Source organism: Amyelois transitella, chromosome 18 (assembly GCF_032362555.1).
Source record: "Amyelois transitella isolate CPQ chromosome 18, ilAmyTran1.1, whole genome shotgun sequence".
Lineage (NCBI taxonomy): Eukaryota > Metazoa > Arthropoda > Insecta > Lepidoptera > Pyralidae > Amyelois > Amyelois transitella.
Genome location: NC_083521.1, coordinates 10,412,501 through 10,435,125, shown reverse-complemented (window position 1 = coordinate 10,435,125; position 22,625 = coordinate 10,412,501). Strand labels below are relative to the sequence as shown.

The window sequence follows — 22,625 nt, the reverse complement described above, 5'->3', positions numbered from 1 at the left end:
ATTCAAACATCCATTTTAGTGTAAAATCCGAATTTTTTCTTCCGAACCCCCCCCAAATTACTTCTGATTAGTGTTCCGGCTGCCTACCCCATCATTTTGAGCCATCCCCGGACAAAATACGCGAAAAATTCGCCCCCCCGCCCACCCTAGTTTCATCAGGTAGGTAAACAACGCTCGCCGACGTAAGTCGAAAACGAAAATCGACTTTTTTCCCTGTCGTTTTTTCGGGCTTTTGACTACTACACATTGTTCTTCCGGTCCCAAAAATAGTATTTGAATAGATTTAATCTCGTTAGAAGTAATAGTTTAATTTACAGTCTGTTTTTAATTCATATCCTAATAAATTTCATTTTTTCACCGACGAGACCATGGGGCTCACCCGGTCTCCCACCCGGAAGGAGGCGACTAATCGACCTCCCCCTGCACCCCCCAATCGCCCTTCGCGATCTTCCTCTCCCGTGCCAGGCCATTCCAGGGCCTTTGCAACTGCAACTCGCCTTTCTGAGCGCCCTCGTGTCAACATTATGCCCATTAGTGAGAGTGATGATCTTGATCTTGATCTTGACATCCTAACATCCGGCTTAGACCTTCAATTTTCCGAATCAGACATGCCCCACCTTCGGTACATGTCTGACACCGAAGTAGCCAGTACACCCGAAGTGAGCGACGCTATCGCTGCCTCCTCACAATCATCCGCCAAAGTTGTGCCCGCTCGCAAACCTACAGCAACTAAGTCCACCAAATCCAGCGCAATGATCATTGAACTACCTGCCCGTTCCGAAGATGTGAAAAGTATGGACACCTTCATGGCGGTAGTTACAAAGTTAACGTACACCATCAATAAAGCAGTAAACGAAGGAAAGAGCGTCACTGCCACCAACAAGCGGCTCATCGCGGCGGCGGCGCAGGAGATACAAAGATCTGCGCAGGCGTTGGTAAAGGTCAAGGAGACCGGGCCAACGGTCGCGATTGCGCCGACTCCTCCGACTCCGGAGATCCTCCCGGACCAGAGCACATTGCTCTCGATTATTCGGGAGAGTATCCGCGAGGAACTAAAGGCCATGACACCGACGCCAGCGCCCTCTCCACCAGTGCCTGCAAAATCCTTCGCCGCGGCCGTGGCGACGCCCTCCCCCCCTAAGAGCATTCCTCCACCTTCGCGCACCTTGCCCTCCATCATCATCAAAGCAAAGGAGACTAGCGACAAACAGCAGCCAGTCGTGCTTGACGAGTTCAAGAAGAATATCTCATTCCGTAGAACAACATTCGCTCCCTCGAAGGTAAAACCCTTGCGCCAGAACATGCTCAAAGTAGAGTTCGACACCAATGAGCAGCGCGACCAAATCCTCCAAAAAGTGAACAACATCCCCGGCATTGCAGCTGAAGAGTCGAAGCTCCGTCGCCCTCTCATTATCTTGAAGGGGATTAGCAAAGAGGTCCAGAGGGAGGAACTGGTGGACATCATAAGCCACCAGAACCAAATCCCCAGCGAAGAAATCCGCCTTTGCTTCCTCTTGAACAATCGAAACGAGCGCTTTTACAACGCGGTGTTGGAGGTGGCCCCGGCGATCCGGCGCAGGCTGGTCGAGGGTGAGCGCGCGAACGTGGAGCACCAGCGGGTGCACGTGGCGGACTTCAGCCGCTTCGTGCAGTGCTATAAGTGCCTGCAGTTCGGTCACACTAACAACAAGTGCACCGCAGAGTCCCACCCGTGCGCCCACTGTGGCTCCACTGCGCACCAGGTCAACTCGTGCCCCGACCGCGCCGATCCCAACAAAAAGTGTTGCGTTAATTGCAAGGCTGTGCGCAGCGCTAACACTTGCCACTCTGCCACCGACAACAAATTGTGCCCTCGTATAGTTAATGCCATTAAAGCATTACAAGACAGCACTGACTACGGGTATTAGTAACAAATCGTCCGCCCATGCTGCAAATATGCGCCTCAACGAGAAGGTAGAGCATAGTAATTGTAATTTTAACGCCTTTCAAAATATGGAAGACTCGCCATGTGATAACATATCACAAATTATTCAAATAGTCACAATTCTTAGTTAAAGCAGATCAATGGCGCCTAATATCAAAAAACATGGCTCTAGATAATTAGCGAAGATGGGTAGCTGTATCAAATAGCAGAGACCCATCAACGCTACACTTATCAAGCAGTTATACTCAGTATACCCATTTAATAAATAATCCGTTGCCAAACAAACAACTTAGCATCTCAAAAAAAAAAAAAAAAAACCTAACCTAACCTAACCTAACCTAACCTAACCTAACCTAACCTAACCTAACCTTTTTTTTTTTTTTTTTTTTTTTTTTTTTTTTTTTTTTGTTACGAAGGGGAAATCCATTTACGGACGACCCCCCGGGTCTTCACCCGGGAGAGTGTGGGACTCCTGGCACCGAGTGTGCCAGACTACCGCACTAAAACCCCTCCGGCGCTTCCTTCCTGCCATTTCGAAGGCATCATGGGATCGGCTATGCATTCTACCATGATGCCCTCTGGCTCCTCGGTGCGGCTTTACCGAGGATCTTGCTTTATTGGGCGACTAGTAAGTTGCTAGTCGCCCATTCTTTCCAGGACTAGGCGTCCTATTGGGGGAGTAGGCGAGCGCGGTAACGCGCTCGCCTTCTACCACCCCGTCCACGTCTATGTGAGGGCGCGTTTGGGTCTTCCTCCCGCGCCCTCTCAGCTGCCTCCTTCTGCGAGATGACGGTCTCACAGAAGGAAGCAACCGCCACCCAGTTCCTCTCGCTGCATAACATCCTGTCAACGACGTTATGCAGCGAGAGGTCGCCATCCCCCAAAATTTCCGCCAGCTCTTGCCGCTGCGCCGACCACTTTGAGCAGTCTGCCAGAGTGTGTTGGGCCGTGTCGTCCGGCTCTCCACACTCATGACAGACCTCGCTGCCCTCTTTCCCAATACGGTACAGGTAATGACCGAAGCAGCCATGCCCGGTCATTACCTGTGCCAACCTGTATGACACCTGGCCGTGGCGTCGATCCAGCCATTTGTCCAGCGATGGAAGGAGTGCCCCGATGGTGCGAACTCCGAATTCGGAGTTTTCGAGGTCACTCCTCCATCGCTCCCGTAATCTAGCCACGACCAGGTCCCGCGTCTCCCTACCTCTGCCGTCCGCTTCTCTCGCGGCGGCAGGCAAGGCTCGCCACCTTGCCCTCTCCTTATAGGCCTCCATTTGGGCCAGCGCGTCCAGTTCCCACGGTGGGGTGCCAGCCAAGGCGCAGGCTGCCGCCCACGCCACCGTTATGTAGGCCCTGCATATTCGGATGGCTACCACTCTTTGTGGCCGCCGAAGCAGGGCCTTGTTGGCAGCGGAGAGCCTGTCCGCCCATATCGGTGCCCCGTACAGTGCCATGCTGCGAGTGACATTCGCATACAGGCGACGGCACGGGGCACCGGGCCCTCCTACGTTGGGCAGCAGTCGGCTGAGTGCTGACGCTGCACCAACTATTCGGGGAGCCATTCGTCTAAAGTGCTCCCCGAAGTCCCACCGTGAGTCCAGTATGATGCCGAGATATTTGATATTCGGCATCATCCGGACTCTTTCTCCATTCACCAATAAGGACGCGCCAGCCGGAGGCCTCCAGCCTCTTCCGCCGAAGGCAATGGCCTCAGTTTTGTTGAGGGCCACCCTCAGTCCCAGCAGCCTGATGCGGTAAACCATCAGGTCTGCCGCGACCGCCGCTCTGCGTAGGGTCCCCTCCAATTCTTCGCCCCAGACAGCGACCAACGTGTCATCCGCGTAGCAGATGACCGCCATCCGGGGCAAAAGGACCCCGCGGATGGCCCAGTCATAGCCGATGTTCCACAGCAGGGGTCCAAGCACCGACCCCTGGGGAACACCGCAGACCATTGCCCTCGACGTTATCCTGCCATCTTTATTCTCGTAGAGCACTACCCTCGCCGTAAGGTAGTGCTCCACGATCCTCCGTAGATAAAGGGGCACCCCGTGGAACCGAAGTGCCTCCTTTATCACCTCAAAGGGGATGGAGCCGAAGGCGTTGGCGATGTCAAGGGACACAGCCACGGCCCCACCCCCCCTCTCAGTTGCCCTCTCCGAGAAATCCCTCAATGCCCCGATCGCGTCGATGGTAGACCGCCCAGTCCGAAACCCGAACTGGCGGTCCGAGATGTCCGGCCCCCTGTTTTCAAGATGCTGGATGATCCGGGACGCTATTACTCGTTCGAGCATCTTTCCGGATTCATCCAGCATTACAAGGGGCCTCCATCCGCTGGGGGAGTCCTCTGGCCGACCCTCTTTCCTCAGAAGGCAGAGCCGGCCTTCCTTCCATACCCCTGGGAACCGCCCTGTTTGGAGGCAATCTTCAAATAAGTCCCTCAGGCGATCCCCAAGGTGTATGAGCGCCACCGGTATGACTCGGCCCGGGACCCCATCAGGACCCGGCGCCTTTTTGCTTCGATGGAGTCGGTCTATGACCCGCTCCATCTCAGCGTCAGTGACCGGCGGCACTTCCGTCATATCGGAGGACTCCCGCTCCGGGGCAGCCATTCTCGGAGGGGCAAACTCTGGGACCTCGGGGAAAAGTCCCTCCACCACGTTTCGGAGGAGCTCCGGTTCGAGAGAGGCCATCGGGGCGGCACACTGCATCTTGTTCCGTACAAGTTTATACGGCCGCCCCCAAGGGTCCCGGTCCAAGGCGGCCAAGAACTCTTTGTAGGATTCGTCCTTGGCCTTGGCAATCGCCTTGGACAGGGCCTCCTTAGCCTCTCTGAGTGCCGTGCGCAGGAGCTCCTCCTCACCCTCCACGGTCGTCCGTCGCCGCCTACACCGGGTGTATGCCCGGCGGGCACTATTGCTGGTGCGTCGGAGTACGGCGATCTCCTCCGACCACCAGTGTACCCGTTTTTTGTTAGGCGGCGGGCCCGATCTCCTCATAGAGGCGTCGCAGACCGCGACGAGCGACGCCCGAAAGCGGCAGGCCCTCTCCTCCACGTCGAGGGACCGGTCTGGCGATGGTGTTCGCCAACGTTCTATCATGGCCGCCTCTTCAGCTGAGTCAGCGTCGAGGCTGGCCAGGCTCCACTTGCGGAACCGGTCCCTTGGGAGATTGCGACCTTGACTGGGCGGCCGCACCGAAGCCGGTCTGGAGACCGACATCCGAACATATAAATGGTCGGAGAGGGTCTCCACATCCCCCAGGACACGCCAACCTGTGACACGTGCAGCGGCGGAAGGGGTAGCGAACGAAACGTCCACTATAGAGCCCCCATTCCACCGTACACAAGTGTCAGCAGTGCCCTGGTTTAGGACGCACAGCCCCGATGCCACCACCCAGTCAGAGAGGATCCTGCCGCGCAGGTCAGTGACGGGGGAACCCCATACCGGAGACTTGGCATTAAAGTCCCCCGCCACCACCACAGGCGTGGGCGCCGCTCCCGCAACGATCCGCCCCACCTCTAAAAGGAGACGCTCGAATTCCCGTCGCGGTCTGGATGGGGCGAAGTACACGGCGACAAGAATCATGTCACAACCTAACCTAACCTAACCTAACCTAACCTAACCTAACCTAACCTAACCTAACCTAACCTAACCTAACCTAACCTAACCTAACCTAACCTAACCTAACCTAACCTAACCTAACCTAACCTAACCTAACCTAACCTAACCTAACCTAACCTAACCTAACCTAACCTAACCTAACCTAACCTAACCTAACCTAACCTAACCTAACCATCCCATCTTTAGTGTGTCCACCCCTGCTTGTGATACCTCCATCTCTTCGTCTTGACGCCGCCATCGATTCTGCATACCAGTCGTTTCCATCCAATTGAATTTTTCATACTATTTTGTCGATTTTCTTCTGTAACGGTCCATACATAATTCAAACATCCATTTTAGTGTAAAATCCGAATTTTTTTCTTCCGAACCCCCCCCAAATTACTTCTGATTAGTGTTCCGGCTGCCTACCCCATCATTTTGAGCCATCCCCGGACAAAATACGCGAAAAATTCGCCCCCCCGCCCACCCTAGTTTCATCAGGTAGGTAAACACCGCTCGCCGACGTAAGTCGAAAACGAAAATCGACTTTTTTCCCTGTCGTTTTTTCGTGCTTTTGACTACTACACATTGTTCTTCCGGTCCCAAAAATAGTATTTGAATAGATTTAATCTCTTTAGAAGTAATAGTTTTAATTTACAGTCTGTTTTTAATTTTCATATCCTAATAAATTTCATTTATTCACCGACGAGACCATGGGGCTCACCCGGTCTCCCACCCGGAAGGAGGCGACTAATCGACCTCCCCCTGCACCCCCCAATCGCCCTTCGCGATCTTCCTCTCCCGTGCCAGGCCATTCCAGGGCCTTTGCAACTGCAACTCGCCTTTCCGAGCGCCCTCGTGTCAACATTATGCCTATTACTGAGAGTGATGATCTTGATCTCGATCTTGATATCCTAACATCCGGCTTAGACCTTCAATTTTCCGAATCAGACATGCCCCACCTTCGGTACATGTCTGACACCGAAGTAGCCAGTACACCTGAAGTGAGCGACGCTATTGCTGCCTCCTCACAATCATCCGCCAAAGTAGTGCCCGCTCGCAAACCTACAGCAACTAAGTCCACCAAATCCAGCGCAATGATTATAGAACTACCTGCCCGTTCTGAAGATGTGAAAAGTATTGACACCTTCATGGCGGTAGTTACAAAGCTCACGTACACCATCAACAAAGCAGTTAACGAAGGAAAGAGCGTCACTGCCACCAACAAGCGGCTCATTGCGGCTGCGGCGCAGGAGATACAGAGATCTGCGCAGGCGTTGGTAAAGGTCAAGGAGACCGGGCCAACGGTCGCGATTGCGCCGACTCCTCCGACTTCGGAGATCCTCCCGGACCAGAGCACATTGCTCTCTATTATTCGGGAGAGCATCCGCGAGGAGCTCAAGGCCATGACACCGACGCCAGCGCCTTCTCCACCAGCGCCTGCAAAATCCTTCGCCGCGGCCGTGGCGACGCCCTCCCCCCCTAAGAGCATTCCTCCTCCTTCGCGCACCCTGCCGTCCATCATCATCAAAGCTAAGGAGACTAGTGATAAACAGCAGCCAGTCGTGCTTGACGAGTTCAAGAAGAATATCTCATTCCGTAGAACGACATTCGCTCCCTCGAAGGTAAAACCCTTGCGCCAGAACATGCTCAAAGTAGAGTTCGACACTAATGAGCAGCGCGACCAAATCCTCCAAAAAGTGAACAACATCCCCGGCATTGCAGCTGAAGAGTCGAAGCCCCGTCGCCCTCTCATCATCTTGAAGGGGATTAGCAAAGAGGTCCAGAGGGAGGAACTGGTGGACATCATAAGCCACCAGAACCAAATCCCCAGCGAAGAAATCCGCCTTTGCTTCCTCTTGAACAATAGAAACGAGCGCTTTTACAACGCGGTGTTGGAGGTGGCCCCGGCGATCCGGCGCAGGCTGGTCGAAGGGGAGCGCGCGAATGTGGAGCACCAGCGGGTGCACGTGGCGGACTTCAGCCGCTTCGTGCAGTGCTATAAGTGCCTGCAGTTCGGTCACACTAACAACAAGTGCACCGCAGAGTCCCACCCGTGCGCCCACTGTGGCTCCACCGCGCACCAGGTCAACTCGTGCCCCGACCGCGCCGATCCCAACAAAAAGTGTTGCTTTAATTGCAAGGCTGTGCGCAGCGCTAACACTTGCCACTCTGCCACCGACAACAAATTGTGCCCTCGTATAGTTAATGCCATTAAGGCTCTTCAGGATAGCACGGACTATGGCTATTAACAACGTGTTGGCCGCCCTTGACGTAATGATGTGCCACAAGAAGAAGGAGGAGCCTTGCAATCCAAAATTGTAATTGAAATTTTAAGTTTGGCGCCTTGTCGAAATGCGAAATCGCGTCGCAAAATTTAATATCAGATTTAATTACCATAGCTACAAACGCAAATAAAGCAGATCCATGGCATCTTAGCATAAAAACATCGCTCCCAGATAAATAGCGACGGTGGGTATCTGTATCAAATAGCAGAGACCCACCAACGCTACACTTATCATACAACAATATAGTATACCCATTAAATAAATAATTCGTTGCCTAACAAACAACTTAGCATCTCAAAAAAAAAAAAAAAAAAAAAAAAAAACCTAACCTAACCTAACCTAACCTAACCTAACCTAACCTAACCTAACCTAACCTAACCTAACCTAACCTAACCTAACCTAACCTAACCTAACCTAACCTAACCTAACCTAACCTAACCTAACCTAACCTAACCTAACCTAACCTAACCTAACCTAACCTAACCTAACCTAACCTAACCTAACCTAACCTAACCTAACCTAACCTAACCTAACCTAACCTAACCTAACCTAACCTAACCTAACCTAACCTAACCTAACCTAACCTAACCTAACCTAACCTAACCTAACCACCCATCTCTTGAGTACTTACACCAACTTGTGATACCTCAATCTCTTCGTCTCGACGCGGCCATCCATCCTGCACCCCCTTTGTTCCCGATCCTTGTGGTTTTTCATACTTTTTCGGCGTTTTTCTCTTCTAACGGTTTTTTTGCTATTTAAATACCTTTTTTCATCCCTAAACTAATTTTTTCCCTCCGAACTCCCTCTTTTTACTTCTGAATATCGTTCCTGCTGCCTATCCCCTCATTTTGCGCCATTCCCGGTAAAAATCCGCGAAAAAATCGCCCCCCCGCCCACCCTGGTTTTCTCAGCTAGGTAAACACCGCTCGCCGACGTAAGTCGAAAGCGGAAATCGACTTTTTTCCCTTGCTTTTTTTCTTTCTTTTGGTTATTGAATAGTGTTTTACCGATCCCAAAAATAGTCTCCGAATTGTTTTCACACTCCTAAAAGTCATACTTTTTTATTAAGTAGCTTGTTCTTGTTTTTCGTTCTTTTTTCGTTCTTTGTCATAGTTTACTCGCCTATTGACGACACCATGGTGCTCACCCGGTCTCCTACCCGGAAAGAGGCGACCACCCGGCCTCCCCCTGCACCCCCCACGCCCCCTCCACCTTCTTCTCCACCTTTACCGAGCCATTCTAGGGCCTTTTTAACATCGGCTGGCCCCTCCGACCAAGCGAACGTGTCGCCTACCAGCGGAATCGGTGCTCTGCTCACCCCTAATGTGGACCTTCATGTGTCTTCCGATTCCGAAATGCCTCGGCTGCAGTACGCGTCGGACAGCGAGTCAGTTAGCGGCTCACAAATCAGCGCCATAAGCATGAGCGACACCCCTCAACTATCTACCCCTCAAATATCCACCAAAACTGCACCAACCTCTAAACCGACTACTGGCAAATCGAGTAAGTCCGCCAATAGTAACATGGTCATAGAGTTGCCGGCTCACTCTGAGGAGGTGAAAGGCATAGACTCGTTCATGACCGTGATAACGAAACTGACTTACACGATCAATAAAGCCGTAAACGAGGGAAAGAGCGTAACTGCATCCAATAAACGGCTCATCTCCACGGCAGCGCAAGAGATCCAAAGAGCTGCGCAGGCGCTGGCAAGGGTCAATGAGGCCGAGCCGAAGACTGCGCCTCCTCCTCCAGCTTCAGAGATCCTCCCGGATCAGAGCTCTATTGTCTCGGTTATTCGGGAGAGCATCCGCGAGGAGCTGAAGGCCATGTTGCCGGCTCCAGCGCCCTCTCCACCGGCGCTCACTAAATCTTTTGCCGCGGCCGTGGCGGCGCCTTCCCCAAAACGCATCCCTCCTCCTTCGCGCACCCTACCATCAATAATAGTCAAAGCTAAAGAAGCCAACGACAAACAGACAGTAGTATACGACGAGTGGAGGAAACACATCTCGTTTCGCCACTCAACTTTTGCCCCCAACAAGGTTAAATCTCTGCGCCAGAACATGATAAAGGTCGAATTCGACACAAACGAACAGCGCGATGAAGTCCTACATAAAGTTAATAGTATACCCGGAATTGTAGCGGAAGAGTCCAAACTGCGGCGCCCTCTCATCATCCTGAAGGGAGTCAGCAAGGAGGTACAGAGGGAGGAATTGGTGGAAGTGGTAAGCCACCAAAACCAAATCCCACCCGAGGACGTCCGCCTTTGCTTTCTCCTCAAAAACCGCAACGATCGTTTTTACAATGCAGTGCTAGAAGTGGCCCCGGCAATCCGACGTAGGCTGGTCGAGGGTGAGCGCGTGAACGTGGAGCATCAGCGGGTGCACGTGGCGGACTTCAGCCGCTTCGTGCAATGTTACAAGTGCCTGCAGTTCGGGCACACTAACGGCAAATGCACCGCAGAGTTCTACCCGTGCGCCCACTGCGGCTCCACTGCTCACCACGTTACCTCGTGCCCCGACCGTGCCAACCCTGACAAAAAGTGCTGTTATAACTGCAAATCTGTGCGTAGCGCGAACACAAACCATGCAGCCACCGACAATAAGTTATGCCCTAGAATAGTCAACGCAGTCAAATCCCTACAGGAGAGCACCGACTATGGTTATTAACAACAAACTAAAGATTATACAGTGCAACCTCCAGCGCTCTTATATTTCACAGCAGGAATTCTTTAGGTATTTTCACCTAAATTCCTATGACATCGCTTTAATTTCCGAACCATATGTGGGTGCCTCCCTCGAGGTAAAACCCCCTCCCGGTATAAACATCTACCAATTCCCAAATGGCTCACGAGTCAAGGCTTGCATCGTAACAACATCTAAGGTGGCTGCTCTGGGAATTACGCAGCTTTCCACCGCAAATCTGGTCATAGCTAGAGTCAGTCTGGGTCTTAACAAATTGGAAGTAGCATCCTTTTATATTGAACCAAACACGGACAACGACAACACCATCGAAAAATTGGATCGTTTCCTCCGGTCAGCAGGTTCATCCTTGCGGCTGGTTGGCGGCGATGCCAATGGCAGCCACCAGGAGTGGGGCGAAGCGTCGGCGAACTCCCGAGGGGAGGACGTTGTCGCGGTCATGGCCTCGCACAACATGGTCGTCTGCAACGTTGGTCATGTTCCTACTTTCGAAGCGATCCGACATGGTGCCCATTGTTCATCGGTAGTCGATATCACCTACTCGTCCCAGAGTCTTGCGGACGCCGTTCACAAATGGAGAGTCAATAGCGACGCTTGCCCATCCTCCGACCACAATGCTGTCGAATACGAGCTTCATACTGCACGCAGACCAGAAAAACCCAAGAGCACAACTACATTTAGGTTTTCGACATACCGCGCCGATTGGGATAGGTTTCGTGAAAAGCTCAACGAAAGAATGGAACCACTGATCGCTCAAACCCAATTAGACTCCCTCACTGGCATCGGGCTGGACCGGGTAGTAGAACGCTTAACCGCGATTGTACAGGACACCTGCTACAGCACGCTCCCTCGCAAACTAGGAGCGAAGTTCTATAACCCGTGGTGGTCCGATGACTTAGAACTACAGAAGAAGGAGTGCATCCGTCTACACCATCGCCTCCACGACTTAAAGAAGTCAAAGAAACCCCTCGACGAGGTAATAAAATTGTATACAAAAGCAAAACAAGAGTATGCCCGGACCCTCTCGAAAACATCGACTGATCATTTCCGACAGTTCTGCGAGGCGCAAGGCAAGGAAGACGTTTGGGCGGTCACAAACCGTATCATCAAGGACTCACCACTGAGGAGACCTCCACAAACACTCAATTGCGGTGGAGCATTTACTGACAGCGGCGAAAATACAGCTTCCGCGCTCCTCAAACACTTTTATCCCGATGATACCCCTGACAATTACAGCGAACATCAAGAGACGCGGGCTGCAATGTCTGAATCACCCAACACAGAAGACGATCTACTGTTTTCAGAGGCAGAGATCCGAGAATGTCTCTCTCACATCAGCCCTAAAAAAGCTCCAGGAGCCGACCACCTCACTTCAGACATTTGCAGCGCGGTCTTTGAGGCCCAACCGGACTTCCTCACGGCTCTGCACAATAGATGCCTACAAATAGGTCACTTTCCTAAACCCTGGAAACGAGCGGTAGTCAAGATTTTGCCCAAACCGGGCAAAACTGACATGGACTCGTTGAGCTCGTACAGACCCATTGGTTTAATCTGCGTTTTCGGGAAAATCCTCGAAAAGCTCATCGTTAAAAGGATCATGTACAAAGCCGAATGCGAAAATTCCCTGAATACCAACCAGTTTGGCTTCAGGGAGCAAACCTCAACAACAGACGCCCTTGGAAAAGCCTTAGAAGTCATCAGGACAGCAAAATCCAACGGTCGCCAAGTAGTGGCAGTGTCGCTGGACATCAAGGCGGCATTTGACAATGCCTGGTGGCCAGCACTTTTCAAGCGACTCCAACACATAAAATGCCCCAAAAATATCTACCACCTTATCAGGAACTACGTTACTGACAGGATCGTCACTTTAAATTATGCGGACGGCGAGGCCTCCAAGAGTATGTCCAAGGGTTGTGTCCAGGGCTCCGCGTGCGGACCAGTATTTTGGAACTTAATACTGGACGAGCTCTTGAACATCCAACTCCCTGAAGCCGCGCACATTCAAGCGTTTGCAGATGACGTTCTTCTAATCGTTGAGGGAAAAACACGGGAAGAAGTCGAGACTGCCACTGGAAAGTGTCTTGATATCATACACTCATGGGGGAAAAGAGTCAAGCTCCAATTCGGTCCTGAAAAAACCCAAGCCATCTCGTTCACTGCACAAACCAAACAAGCCCGAATAACTATTAGCAACACCGTCATTCCAATATTGAAACAGATCAAACTCCTAGGGATTATAATAGACGATAAATTAAACTTCATACAGCACTCGAAATACATTATAGGAAAAGCCACCAAGATATTTAAAAATCTGTGCAAATTCGTCAGGCCGACTTGGGGCGTCCACTCTGAAAATGTAGAATGCATATACAGACAAGTGATCACGCCCATCATCACCTATGCTGCCGGAATCTGGGGAACGGCCATCAAGTTTTACTCAGTACGGCAGGCACTACGAGCGTTTCAGAGAGCATTCGCAATCAGAGCCATAAGAGGGTTCCACACCATATCCGCGGTAGCCGCGGAGGCCCTCGCGCAATTTCCACCCCTGCATCTGGTGATAAAGGAGGCCTATGAAGTCCACAACATCAAAACGACGGGAACCTTTGAGGACCTACCTCAGGATATCAAACTTCACAGACGTGTCCCAATAAAAGACCTCTTACACCCCGCTAAACGGATCTCCATCTCGTTCGCCGAAACTACAACACAAATAGACACAAACGATCTCATTAACCCCGATGCTCCCAACATCTTTACTGATGGCAGTAAGAAAGAGGACGGGCAAGCGGGGGCATCCTTTGTGGTGATGAAGGAAGATCAACAACCGGTAATAAAGAAATTTAAGTTGTGCCGCACAGCTTCAGTCTTTATGTGTGAGCTATTTGCCATTGCAGAAGCCCTAAAGTGGCTCAAAAATTCAAACCGAAACTTCGCCGAAGCCCTCATCTTCTCCGACTCCCAATCCTCCCTTAAGGCCATTCAAGACCGCAGCAACACCGACCCTTTAGTTAACCAAATTCACCATCTCATCTCCTTCCTTTCTTCCATCCACATAACAGTGAAATTCATATGGTCCAAGGCTCATGCTGGCATAGTGGGAAATGAGATAGCAGATGTTGCGGCGAAGGAGGCCGCCGAGAAGAAAACCGCAACACTGCTAAACCACTTCCCACTCTCACACGCCAAGCGACTTCTGCGTCAGCGCACTTTAGACGCTTGGCAGAGTGAATACGAGGCGGCCCCACAAGGGGCCATCACAAAATCATTCTTCTCATCCATACATGCAATAGCGGAATTCAGAAAATTTGTAAAAATCTCCTTCACCATCACACAAATCCTAACTGGACACGGATACCACAAATCATATCTCCACAAATACAAAATAACAGAGGATGATCGTTGTCCTTGCGACGACGAGACTCCTCAGGACGTGCACCACCTTTTAGAACACTGTCCAATATTCTACAGTAGCCGCGAAAAATACACAATGATGTGCCTTAAAATGAAAATCGAACCTTTTAACATCGTCGCGCTTACTAAATCCGAACAGGTCACTAAATACTTCATAGAGCACGTAAATTACATAGTCACACACCTAAAACAAATAAATGGCACTTAAAGCTACTAAATCTGCTCAAGTGATGTAGCGAAGATGTGGTACCTGTATCAAATAGCAGGTACCCATCACCGCTGATCTTCCTACACTTAAATTGAGAAACTAGTCATGCACATTCATGCCCACAAAACACATTAGCTTAAAAAAAAAAAAAAAAAAAAACCTAACCTAACCTAACCTAACCTAACCTAACCTAACCTAACCTAACCTAACCTAACCTAACCTAACCTAACCTAACCTAACCTAACCTAACCTAACCTAACCTAACCTAACCTAACCTAACCTAACCTAACCTAACCTAACCTAACCTAACCTTTTTTTTTTTTTTTTTTTTTTTTTTTTTTTTTTGTTCTCGTAGGAGGAAACCCATTTACAGGCGACCCAGGGGAAGGGGATCTCCCCTGGAGTGTGGGACTCCCGGGTCGCTAATCGGCCCAGACTACCCACTAAAACCTCCTACGGCGTTTCCGCACCAGCCGTTGTTGGGGGCGCCGTGGGATCGCAAGCATTCTACCACGACGCCCCCCGGTTTCGCCTTACGGCGCGATTAGGGTAAACGGCGGGCGTATTGCGCCCGCCGTCTGCCTCTTCGTCCTCGCCGGCATGGGAGCGCTTCAGCTCTCGCTTCACGCTCCCTCTCAGCGGTCTCCTTCTGCGACATTACCGTCTCGCAGAAGCAGGACATCGCGTCCCAGCATCTCTCGCTGCCCAGCATCTTACTGACGATGCAGTGCAGCGTGAGATCGCGGTCGCCCAGGGCCACTGCTAGGGCCACCCTTTCTGTGGCCCACCTCTCACATTCTGCCAGGGTGTGTTGAGCCGTGTCGTCCGGCTCCCCACACTCGTGGCAGACCGGGCTTGGCTCTCTGCCTATTGTATGCAGGTAATGACCGAAGCACCCGTGTCCGGTCATCACCTGCGTCATTCTGTACGTCAGTTGGCCGTACTTTCTATCCATCCAATCTTCGAGCGATGGGAGGAGCGCCCCGATGGTACGTATACCATACTGGGAGTTTTCTAGCTCATCTCGCCACCGCTCTTTCAACCTGTCTACGGCCAACTGACGGGCCCCTCTCACTTCTCTTGGGGCGGGCCTTTCCCCGAGAGCTCGTCTTCTCGCCCGCTCCCAATAAACCTCCGCCTGAATTTTTGCGTCCATGTCCCATGGTGGGGTGCCGGCCAATACGCATGCCGCCGCCCAAGCCACCGTTACGTAGGCCCGAGCTATGCGGTTGGCCACCACTCTTTGTGGCCTTCGCAGCTGGGCCACGTTGGCTCTGGAGAGCTTATCTGCCCAGATTGGCGCCCCATATAGTGCCATGCTCCGGGCTACGCCCGCATATAGTTTCCGGCACCGGGCGCTAGGCCCTCCGACATTGGGCAGCAGCCGGCCCATGGCCGATGCTGCGCCGACTATCCGGGGTGCTAGTTGTTTAAAGTGCTCCCGGAAGTCCCAGCGTGGGTCCATGGTTATGCCCAAGTACTTAATGTACGGCTTCACCTGGACCCTTTCCCCACCTATTGGAATGGACGCTCCCTCAGGCGGTTTCCAGCCCCTTTTGCCAAAGACGATGACCTCGCACTTGCTGAGGGCCACCCTGAGCCCCAGCAGCCTGACGCGGGTGACCATCAGGTCTGCTGCGACTGCAGCTGTCCTGAGGGTGCTCTCCAGCTTCTCACCCCAGATGGCCACCATCGTGTCATCCGCATAGCAGATGACGGTCATCCGGGGGAGTAGGCTCCCGCGGATGGCCCAGTCAAAGCCGATGTTCCAAAGCAGGGGTCCTAGCACTGACCCCTGAGGAACACCGCAGGTCATCGCCCTGGCTTTCCTCCCTTCTCTGTCCTCGTAGAGCACCACCCTCTCAGAGAGGTAGTGCCCTACGAGGTTTCTCAGATAGAGAGGCACTCCGTGGTATCGGAGTGCCTCCTTTATTACCTCATATGGGAGGGAGCCGAAGGCGTTTGCGATGTCTAACGAGACACCCACGGCTCCTCCCTTCCTTTTTATTGCGTCCTCCGAGAATTCGCGGAGGGCCCCTATCGCATCAACAGTCGACCGCCCTTTTCTAAAACCAAATTGGCGGTCCGACACGTTTGGTCCGACATTTTCCAGATGCTGGATGATTCTGGAGGCGACAATTCGTTCCAGCAGCTTACCAGTCTCATCCAGCATCAGTAGGGGCCTCCATCCCGAAGGGGAGTCCTCGGGTCGGCTCTCCTTTCTGAGCAAGCAGAGTCTTCCCTCTTTCCACGGCCTGGGAAACCGCCCAGACGACAGACAGTCGTCGAATAATTGTCTGAGGCGGCTCCCGAGGTGTTTTGCGACCACCGGTAGAATCAGACCGGGGACGCCGTCCGGGCCTGGTGCCTTTTTGCAGGCTGTCAGACGTGTCATACCCCGGTCGAACTCATCATCCGTCACCGGTGGCACTGGGGCCGTGGTGGACTCCCGCTCGGGGACCTGCATACTCGGAGGAGCAAATTCTTGGGCCGATGGGAAAAGGCCTTCAACAATTTTATTGAGGAGGTCCGGTTCCAAGGAGGCCGTGGGGGGGGCGTGGCGCATTTTGTTGCGAACTACCCTATATGGCCTCCCCCATGGGTCCCTGTCTAGCGTGGCCAGAAACGCTTCGTGGGCGTCGTCTTTCGCTTTGGCAATTGCTACCGACAGGGCCTTTTTGGCCTCCTGGAGGGCAGAATAGAGTCGGGCCTCCTCCCCGTATTCGCGGTTGCGCCGCCGCCTGCATCTGGTGTACTCCCTGCGGGCACGGTTGCTGATAGATCTGAGTGCAGCGATGTCCTCAGACCACCAGTGTACCTGCCTTTTAGCAGGCGGCGGACCAGACCTCCTCATGGATGCGTCGCACACCTCAGTGAGCGACGCGCGAAAGCCACGTGCCCTTTCCTCCACACCAAGGGAGCGGCTTGGTATGGGTTCTCTCCACTCTATTACCATGGCAGCCTCTTCAGCCAGGTCCCTGTTGAGGCTAGCCATATTCCACCTGGGGAACCCCTGGCGTCTCCCTCTGCCTCGAGTGGGCTGTTGGGAATGGGGCGTATTGGAGACCGACATCCGTATGTAGCGGTGGTCGGAGAGGGTCTCCACGTCCTCCAGGACGCGCCAGTCCTCAATGCGTGCAGCAATACTCGAGGTCGCGAGCGTCACGTCCACTATCGAGGCACCATTTCGCCGCACGCATGTGGAAGTGTTGCCCCGGTTTAGGACTTCAAGCCCCATTCCCACCGCCCAATCATAGAGTGTTACCCCTCTTGGGCTGGTTATGGGAGAACCCCACGCAGAGTGTTTGGCGTTAAGGTCTCCCATTAGCATGATCGGTGTCGGCGCCGCACCCTCGACCACTTGCCCCACTCTCTCGAGGAGGCGCTCAAAGGCACGCAGCGGTTCATTGGGGGAGAAATATGCTGCGACAATTACGATATTTCCCCATTTCACCGCTACGTACCCCCTGCCGTTCTCAATCTTCGAGAGAGGTGGGCGATTGCCAGTTTGTGGGATGGTCACCGACACCAGCCCTTCTGTGTCTCCAGCCCAATTAGGGAGGGAGGGGACGCAATAGGGTTCCGATATGACGGCAGCGTCAATGCCCCACTCCGCCAAGTGCTGGACCAAGAGGTCTTGAGCACGAGCGCAGTGGTTGGCATTGGCCTGCAGCACCTCAAGGCGGGGAGCAGGTCGTACCGGCATCAGTGCTCCATGGCGCGGCCCTCCGAGGCCTCGGTCGTTGCCAGGGCCGATTTGCCTCTTATGCGAGGGGGGTTGCAGGCTTTCCCCCCCATGACATGTCCTGGCGGCAGTTTAGCGGCATGGCACACTGCACACCATGGCTCTTTGACCTGGCATTCACCAGTGGTGTGGCCCGTTTTGCCGCAGCGGTGGCACATCGATGATCTGTCCACCGGGGATGGACAGAGGGCCCTAGTGTGGCCCATGCCCATGCAGCGGAAGCATCGCATGGGCAGGGCTTCAAGCCCTTTGACTTTGGCGGCCGACCATCCGACCAGGAGGCGTCCGAGCTCTATGAGAGAGTTGGCAGCCGCCACAGGGCAGGTTAAAATGGCTGCCCCAGTCTGGTCTGGCGCCATACGGATAGCGCCAACCTTAATTTGCCCCGGTGGGCATTTCCCAGCTGCAGCTGCAGCTTCTCTGAGGGCCTCCAGAGTCACTGCCTCATCGAAGCCGGAGACCTTGACTTGTGCCGTTTTATACGGCCGAGATATCTCCGCTTCGTTGCCTATCAATTCCCGGACCTTCTCAGCAAGAGCGTCCGCTGCGGCCCCGCTGTCTGCTCCAGGAACCTCTATTATCCGAGCCCCCGTAGCACTCCTGCGCACCGAAACATGGTCCACCCCAATGGACGGCAGTTTGATGGTGGTGACCTTGGCCATTATCGATTTATAGTCCATATCGGACTCCGGCTTCAGGGTCACCACCACCGCTGCTGACTTCGGTGGGGTGAACGCCTTCCTTGGTGGCGGTTTTGCTGCCGCTTTGGGGGCTTGGGTTGGTTTCCCCTTCCCTTTTCTTTTCCCTTTTTTCTTTCTGGCTACCGTTGTCCACACCTCCGTGCCTCCAGGGTTCGGAGACGCCTCAGTGGGAGGTATTCGGGAGGGGCCTGGCGTTGGCTCACGTGGCCGAGCTTTGGTTTTGGCCTTGGCCTTGGCCCTGGTTTGCGGCACCGGTCCGGGTCTTGCAGGTGGCATGAGGGTTGACCCTGTGTTGCCCTCTCTGCCATCTAGATCCCCAGCTTTTTGTTTCTTTCTGTCAGCCGCCAGTGGCGGGCGCAGAATTGGTTCTGGGGCGAGTATGCCCCTCTTTTCGGCTTCATTCAACCGGGTCGTCACCATTTCTCCTATTTTTAGGAACAGGTTCCTCTCAATGGACACCTCAAGCTCTTTAAGGACGTCCTTGATTTCCGCCATTGTGACTGGTCCTGAGGTGGACGGCCCGGTAGATTTTTCGGCATAGGCCTTTCGAAGAGCCCTCGTCTCCTGCTCCAGCTGCGCCAATTGCTCCCGCATCCTTCTGTTGTCAGCAGTCAGAATTCTGACTGCTGCCGACTCCTCCTGGTGCATTTCTATTTTATCAGCTGCATCTAAGATGTGCTGACAGGCATCCTTCATGGATCGCCACACTGTGCCTTTGAGGTTGCCGGATTTACCGGCTTCCTCCAGTACATTGCCAACAGACGTCCGTACAACGTCAAGTTGTTCGTCAACGATGCTGCTGGCGGGCTTGGGTGGCGATGTCTGTGTGCGCCGACCAGCGTGACGGCCCCTCGTAGCTGTGTTAATTTTGGGGCCTCGCGATCTTAGTGCAGACCCCTCCAGTGCCTTTCGTTTACGGGGAACACTGCCCCCGTCGTTCTTATCATCCTCCGTCATGATGACCTCCGGAAGGCTATCGTTGTCCTCGTCGGATGTCGGTGCGAGGATCAGTGACCCTCGGCTTGTCGACCGTGTCGACAGTTGGGAGGGACTTGCGTCCCTCTGGCGGTAAGTGCCCCCCCCAGATACGGTGGGGCAGCCCACGCCCGAAGGCGTGGGGAGGGATTCTCCGACTCCTTGGGAGTCGGTACCCTCCTGGGGTATGATCGTTTTCTTAGACGCCATATTCATGAGTTTCCTTTTTTTTAACAGGGTGAGGTCCCTGAACTCCTCCACCTCTTCAGTGGGCGCTTGGGACGGGGCTCCCCCCCCGCCATTCATCCCATCGGCACGCCCGACCTTGGGATTAGGGTTATTTTTTATTGAGGTTTTCTTCCTCGCGACAAACGTCCTCGGCCCCATCAATTTGGGGTAACGAGTTGCCCGGCGCCGAGCCGAAACCTGACGCCGCGCGAGCCACATCCACTCACTGTCTGAGGGCAGACAAGAGGGAGCAACTGGTAGACGGACCTGGACGCAAAAGCGTCTGCCCAGAAGCCGGTTAGGCTATTCAGCCCGTCCATGTGTCAGGACATTTGCCGATGGATAACAAGACCCCTAATAGCGGGGAGTTATTAACCATCGCCCAGGGTGCACCAGCCCAGTGTCTTGTCAGCCCGCCGCTATCACCGGATCAAAGATCAAGCAACAGAAGCAAAGCTTTCAAGGTACTGAGCCAACGTGGAGGTTTCCTGACCGTAGCACCCCAACCTAACCTAACCTAACCTAACCTAACCTAACCTAACCTAACCTAACCTAACCTAACCTAACCTAACCTAACCTAACCTAACCTAACCTAACCTAACCTAACCTAACCTAACCTAACCTAACCTAACCTAACCTAACCTAACCTAACCTAACCTAACCTAACCTAACCTAACCATCCCATCTTTAGTGTGTCCACCCCTGCTTGTGATACCTCCATCTCTTCGTCTTGACGCCGCCATCGATTCTGCATACCAGTCGTCTCCATCCAATTGAATTTTTCATACTATTTTGTCGATTTTCTTCTGTAACGGTCCATATATAATTCAAACATCCATTTTAGTGTAAAATCCGAATTTTTTCTTCCGAACCCCCCCCAAATTACTTCTGATTAGTGTTCCGGCTGCCTACCCCATCATTTTGAGCCATCCCCGGACAAAATACGCGAAAAATTCGCTAAGTTTTTCACATTTTAGTAGTTTCAGTTATATAAAAACACACTTTTTTGTCGATATTTCAAATTTTTTCTATCAAAAATAGTTTAGTAGTTTCTGTCTATCATTCCCCTCGCCATCCCGCTTTTTCTGACACCCCAATCTTCACAATCCGTCCAGTAGTTTTTTAGTTATTAATTTTTTTTCATTTTTTAAATACCTACCGAGGTTACCTTATACCTCGCACTCACATATCGGCATCCCATCTTTAGTGTGTCCACCCCTGCTTGTGATACCTCCATCTCTTCGTCTTGACGCCGCCATCGATTCTGCATACCAGTCGTCTCCATCCAATTGAATTTTTCATACTATTTTGTCGATTTTCTTCTGTAACGGTCCATATATAATTCAAACATCCATTTTAGTGTAAAATCCGAATTTTTTCTTCCGAACCCCCCCCAAATTACTTCTGATTAGTGTTCCGGCTGCCTACCCCATCATTTTGAGCCATCCCCGGACAAAATACGCGAAAAATTCGCCCCCCCGCCCACCCTAGTTTCATCAGGTAGGTAAACACCGCTCGCCGACGTAAGTCGAAACCGAAAATCCACTTTTTTCCCTTGTATTTTTTCTTTCTGCCGACTAGTACTGATTGTTCTTTTGGTCCTAAAAATAGTATCTAATTAGATTTACACACATTAGAAACAATAGTTTTAATTATTTACAGTCTGATTTTGATTTTTATAATCTGGTAAACTTCACTTACTCACCGACGAGACCATGGGGCTCACCCGGTCTCCCACCCGGAAGGAGGCGACTAATCGACCTCCCCCTGCACCCCCCAATCGCCCTTCGCGATCTTCCTCTCCCGTGCCAGGCCATTCCAGGGCCTTTGCAACTGCAACTCGCCTTTCCGAGCGCCCTCGTGTCAACATTATGCCTATTACTGAGAGTGATGATCTTGATCTTGATCTTGACATCTTAACATCCGGCTTAGACCTTCAATTTTCCGAATCAGACATGCCCCACCTTCGGTACATGTCTGACACCGAAGTAGCCAGTACACCCGAAGTGAGCGACGCTATCGCTGCCTCCTCACAATCATCCGCCAAAGTTGTGCCCGCTCGCAAACCTACAGCAACTAAGTCCACCAAATCCAGCGCAATGATCATCGAACTACCTGCCCGTTCCGAAGATGTGAAAAGTATGGACACCTTCATGGCGGTAGTAACAAAGTTAACGTACACCATCAACAAAGCAGTAAACGAAGGAAAGAGCGTCACTGCCACCAACAAGCGGCTAATTGCGGCGGCGGCGCAGGAAATACAAAGATCTGCGCAGGCGTTGGTAAAGGTCAAGGAGACCGGGCCAACGGTCGCGATTGCGCCGACTCCTCCGACTCCGGAGATCCTCCCGGACCAGAGCACATTGCTCTCTATTATTCGGGAGAGTATCCGCGAGGAACTAAAGGCCATGACACCGACGCCAGCGCCCTCTCCACCAGTGCCTGCAAAATCCTTCGCCGCGGCCGTGGCGACGCCCTCCCCCCCTAAGAGCATTCCTCCACCTTCCCGCACATTGCCCTCCATCATCATCAAAGCTAAAGAGACTAGCGACAAACAGCAGCCAGTCGTACTTGACGAGTTTAAGAAGAACATCTCATTCCGTAGAACAACATTCGCTCCCTCGAAAGTAAAACCCTTGCGCCAGAACATGCTCAAAGTAGAGTTCGACACTAATGAGCAGCGCGACCAAATACTGCAAAAAGTGAATAACATCCCCGGCATTGCAGCAGAAGAGTCGAAGCTCCGTCGCCCTCTTATCATTTTAAAGGGAGTTAGCAAAGAGGTCCAGAGGGAGGAACTGGTGGACATCATAAGCCATCAGAACCAAATCCCCAGCGAAG

General features: G+C 52.6%; 1 protein-coding gene across 1 annotated transcript; it reads left to right on the top strand.

Moving 5' to 3' along the window:
- The first annotated feature begins 8,950 nt into the window (after window positions 1-8,950).
- Window positions 8,951-14,135, top strand: LOC132902820 (uncharacterized). The gene is made up of 2 exons (XM_060949267.1): window positions 8,951-10,472; window positions 10,666-14,135. Exons 1-2 carry the CDS (start codon window positions 8,951-8,953, stop codon window positions 14,133-14,135), a joined length of 4,992 nt encoding a protein of 1,663 aa, XP_060805250.1.
- Window positions 14,136-22,625: the final 8,490 nt, after the last annotated feature.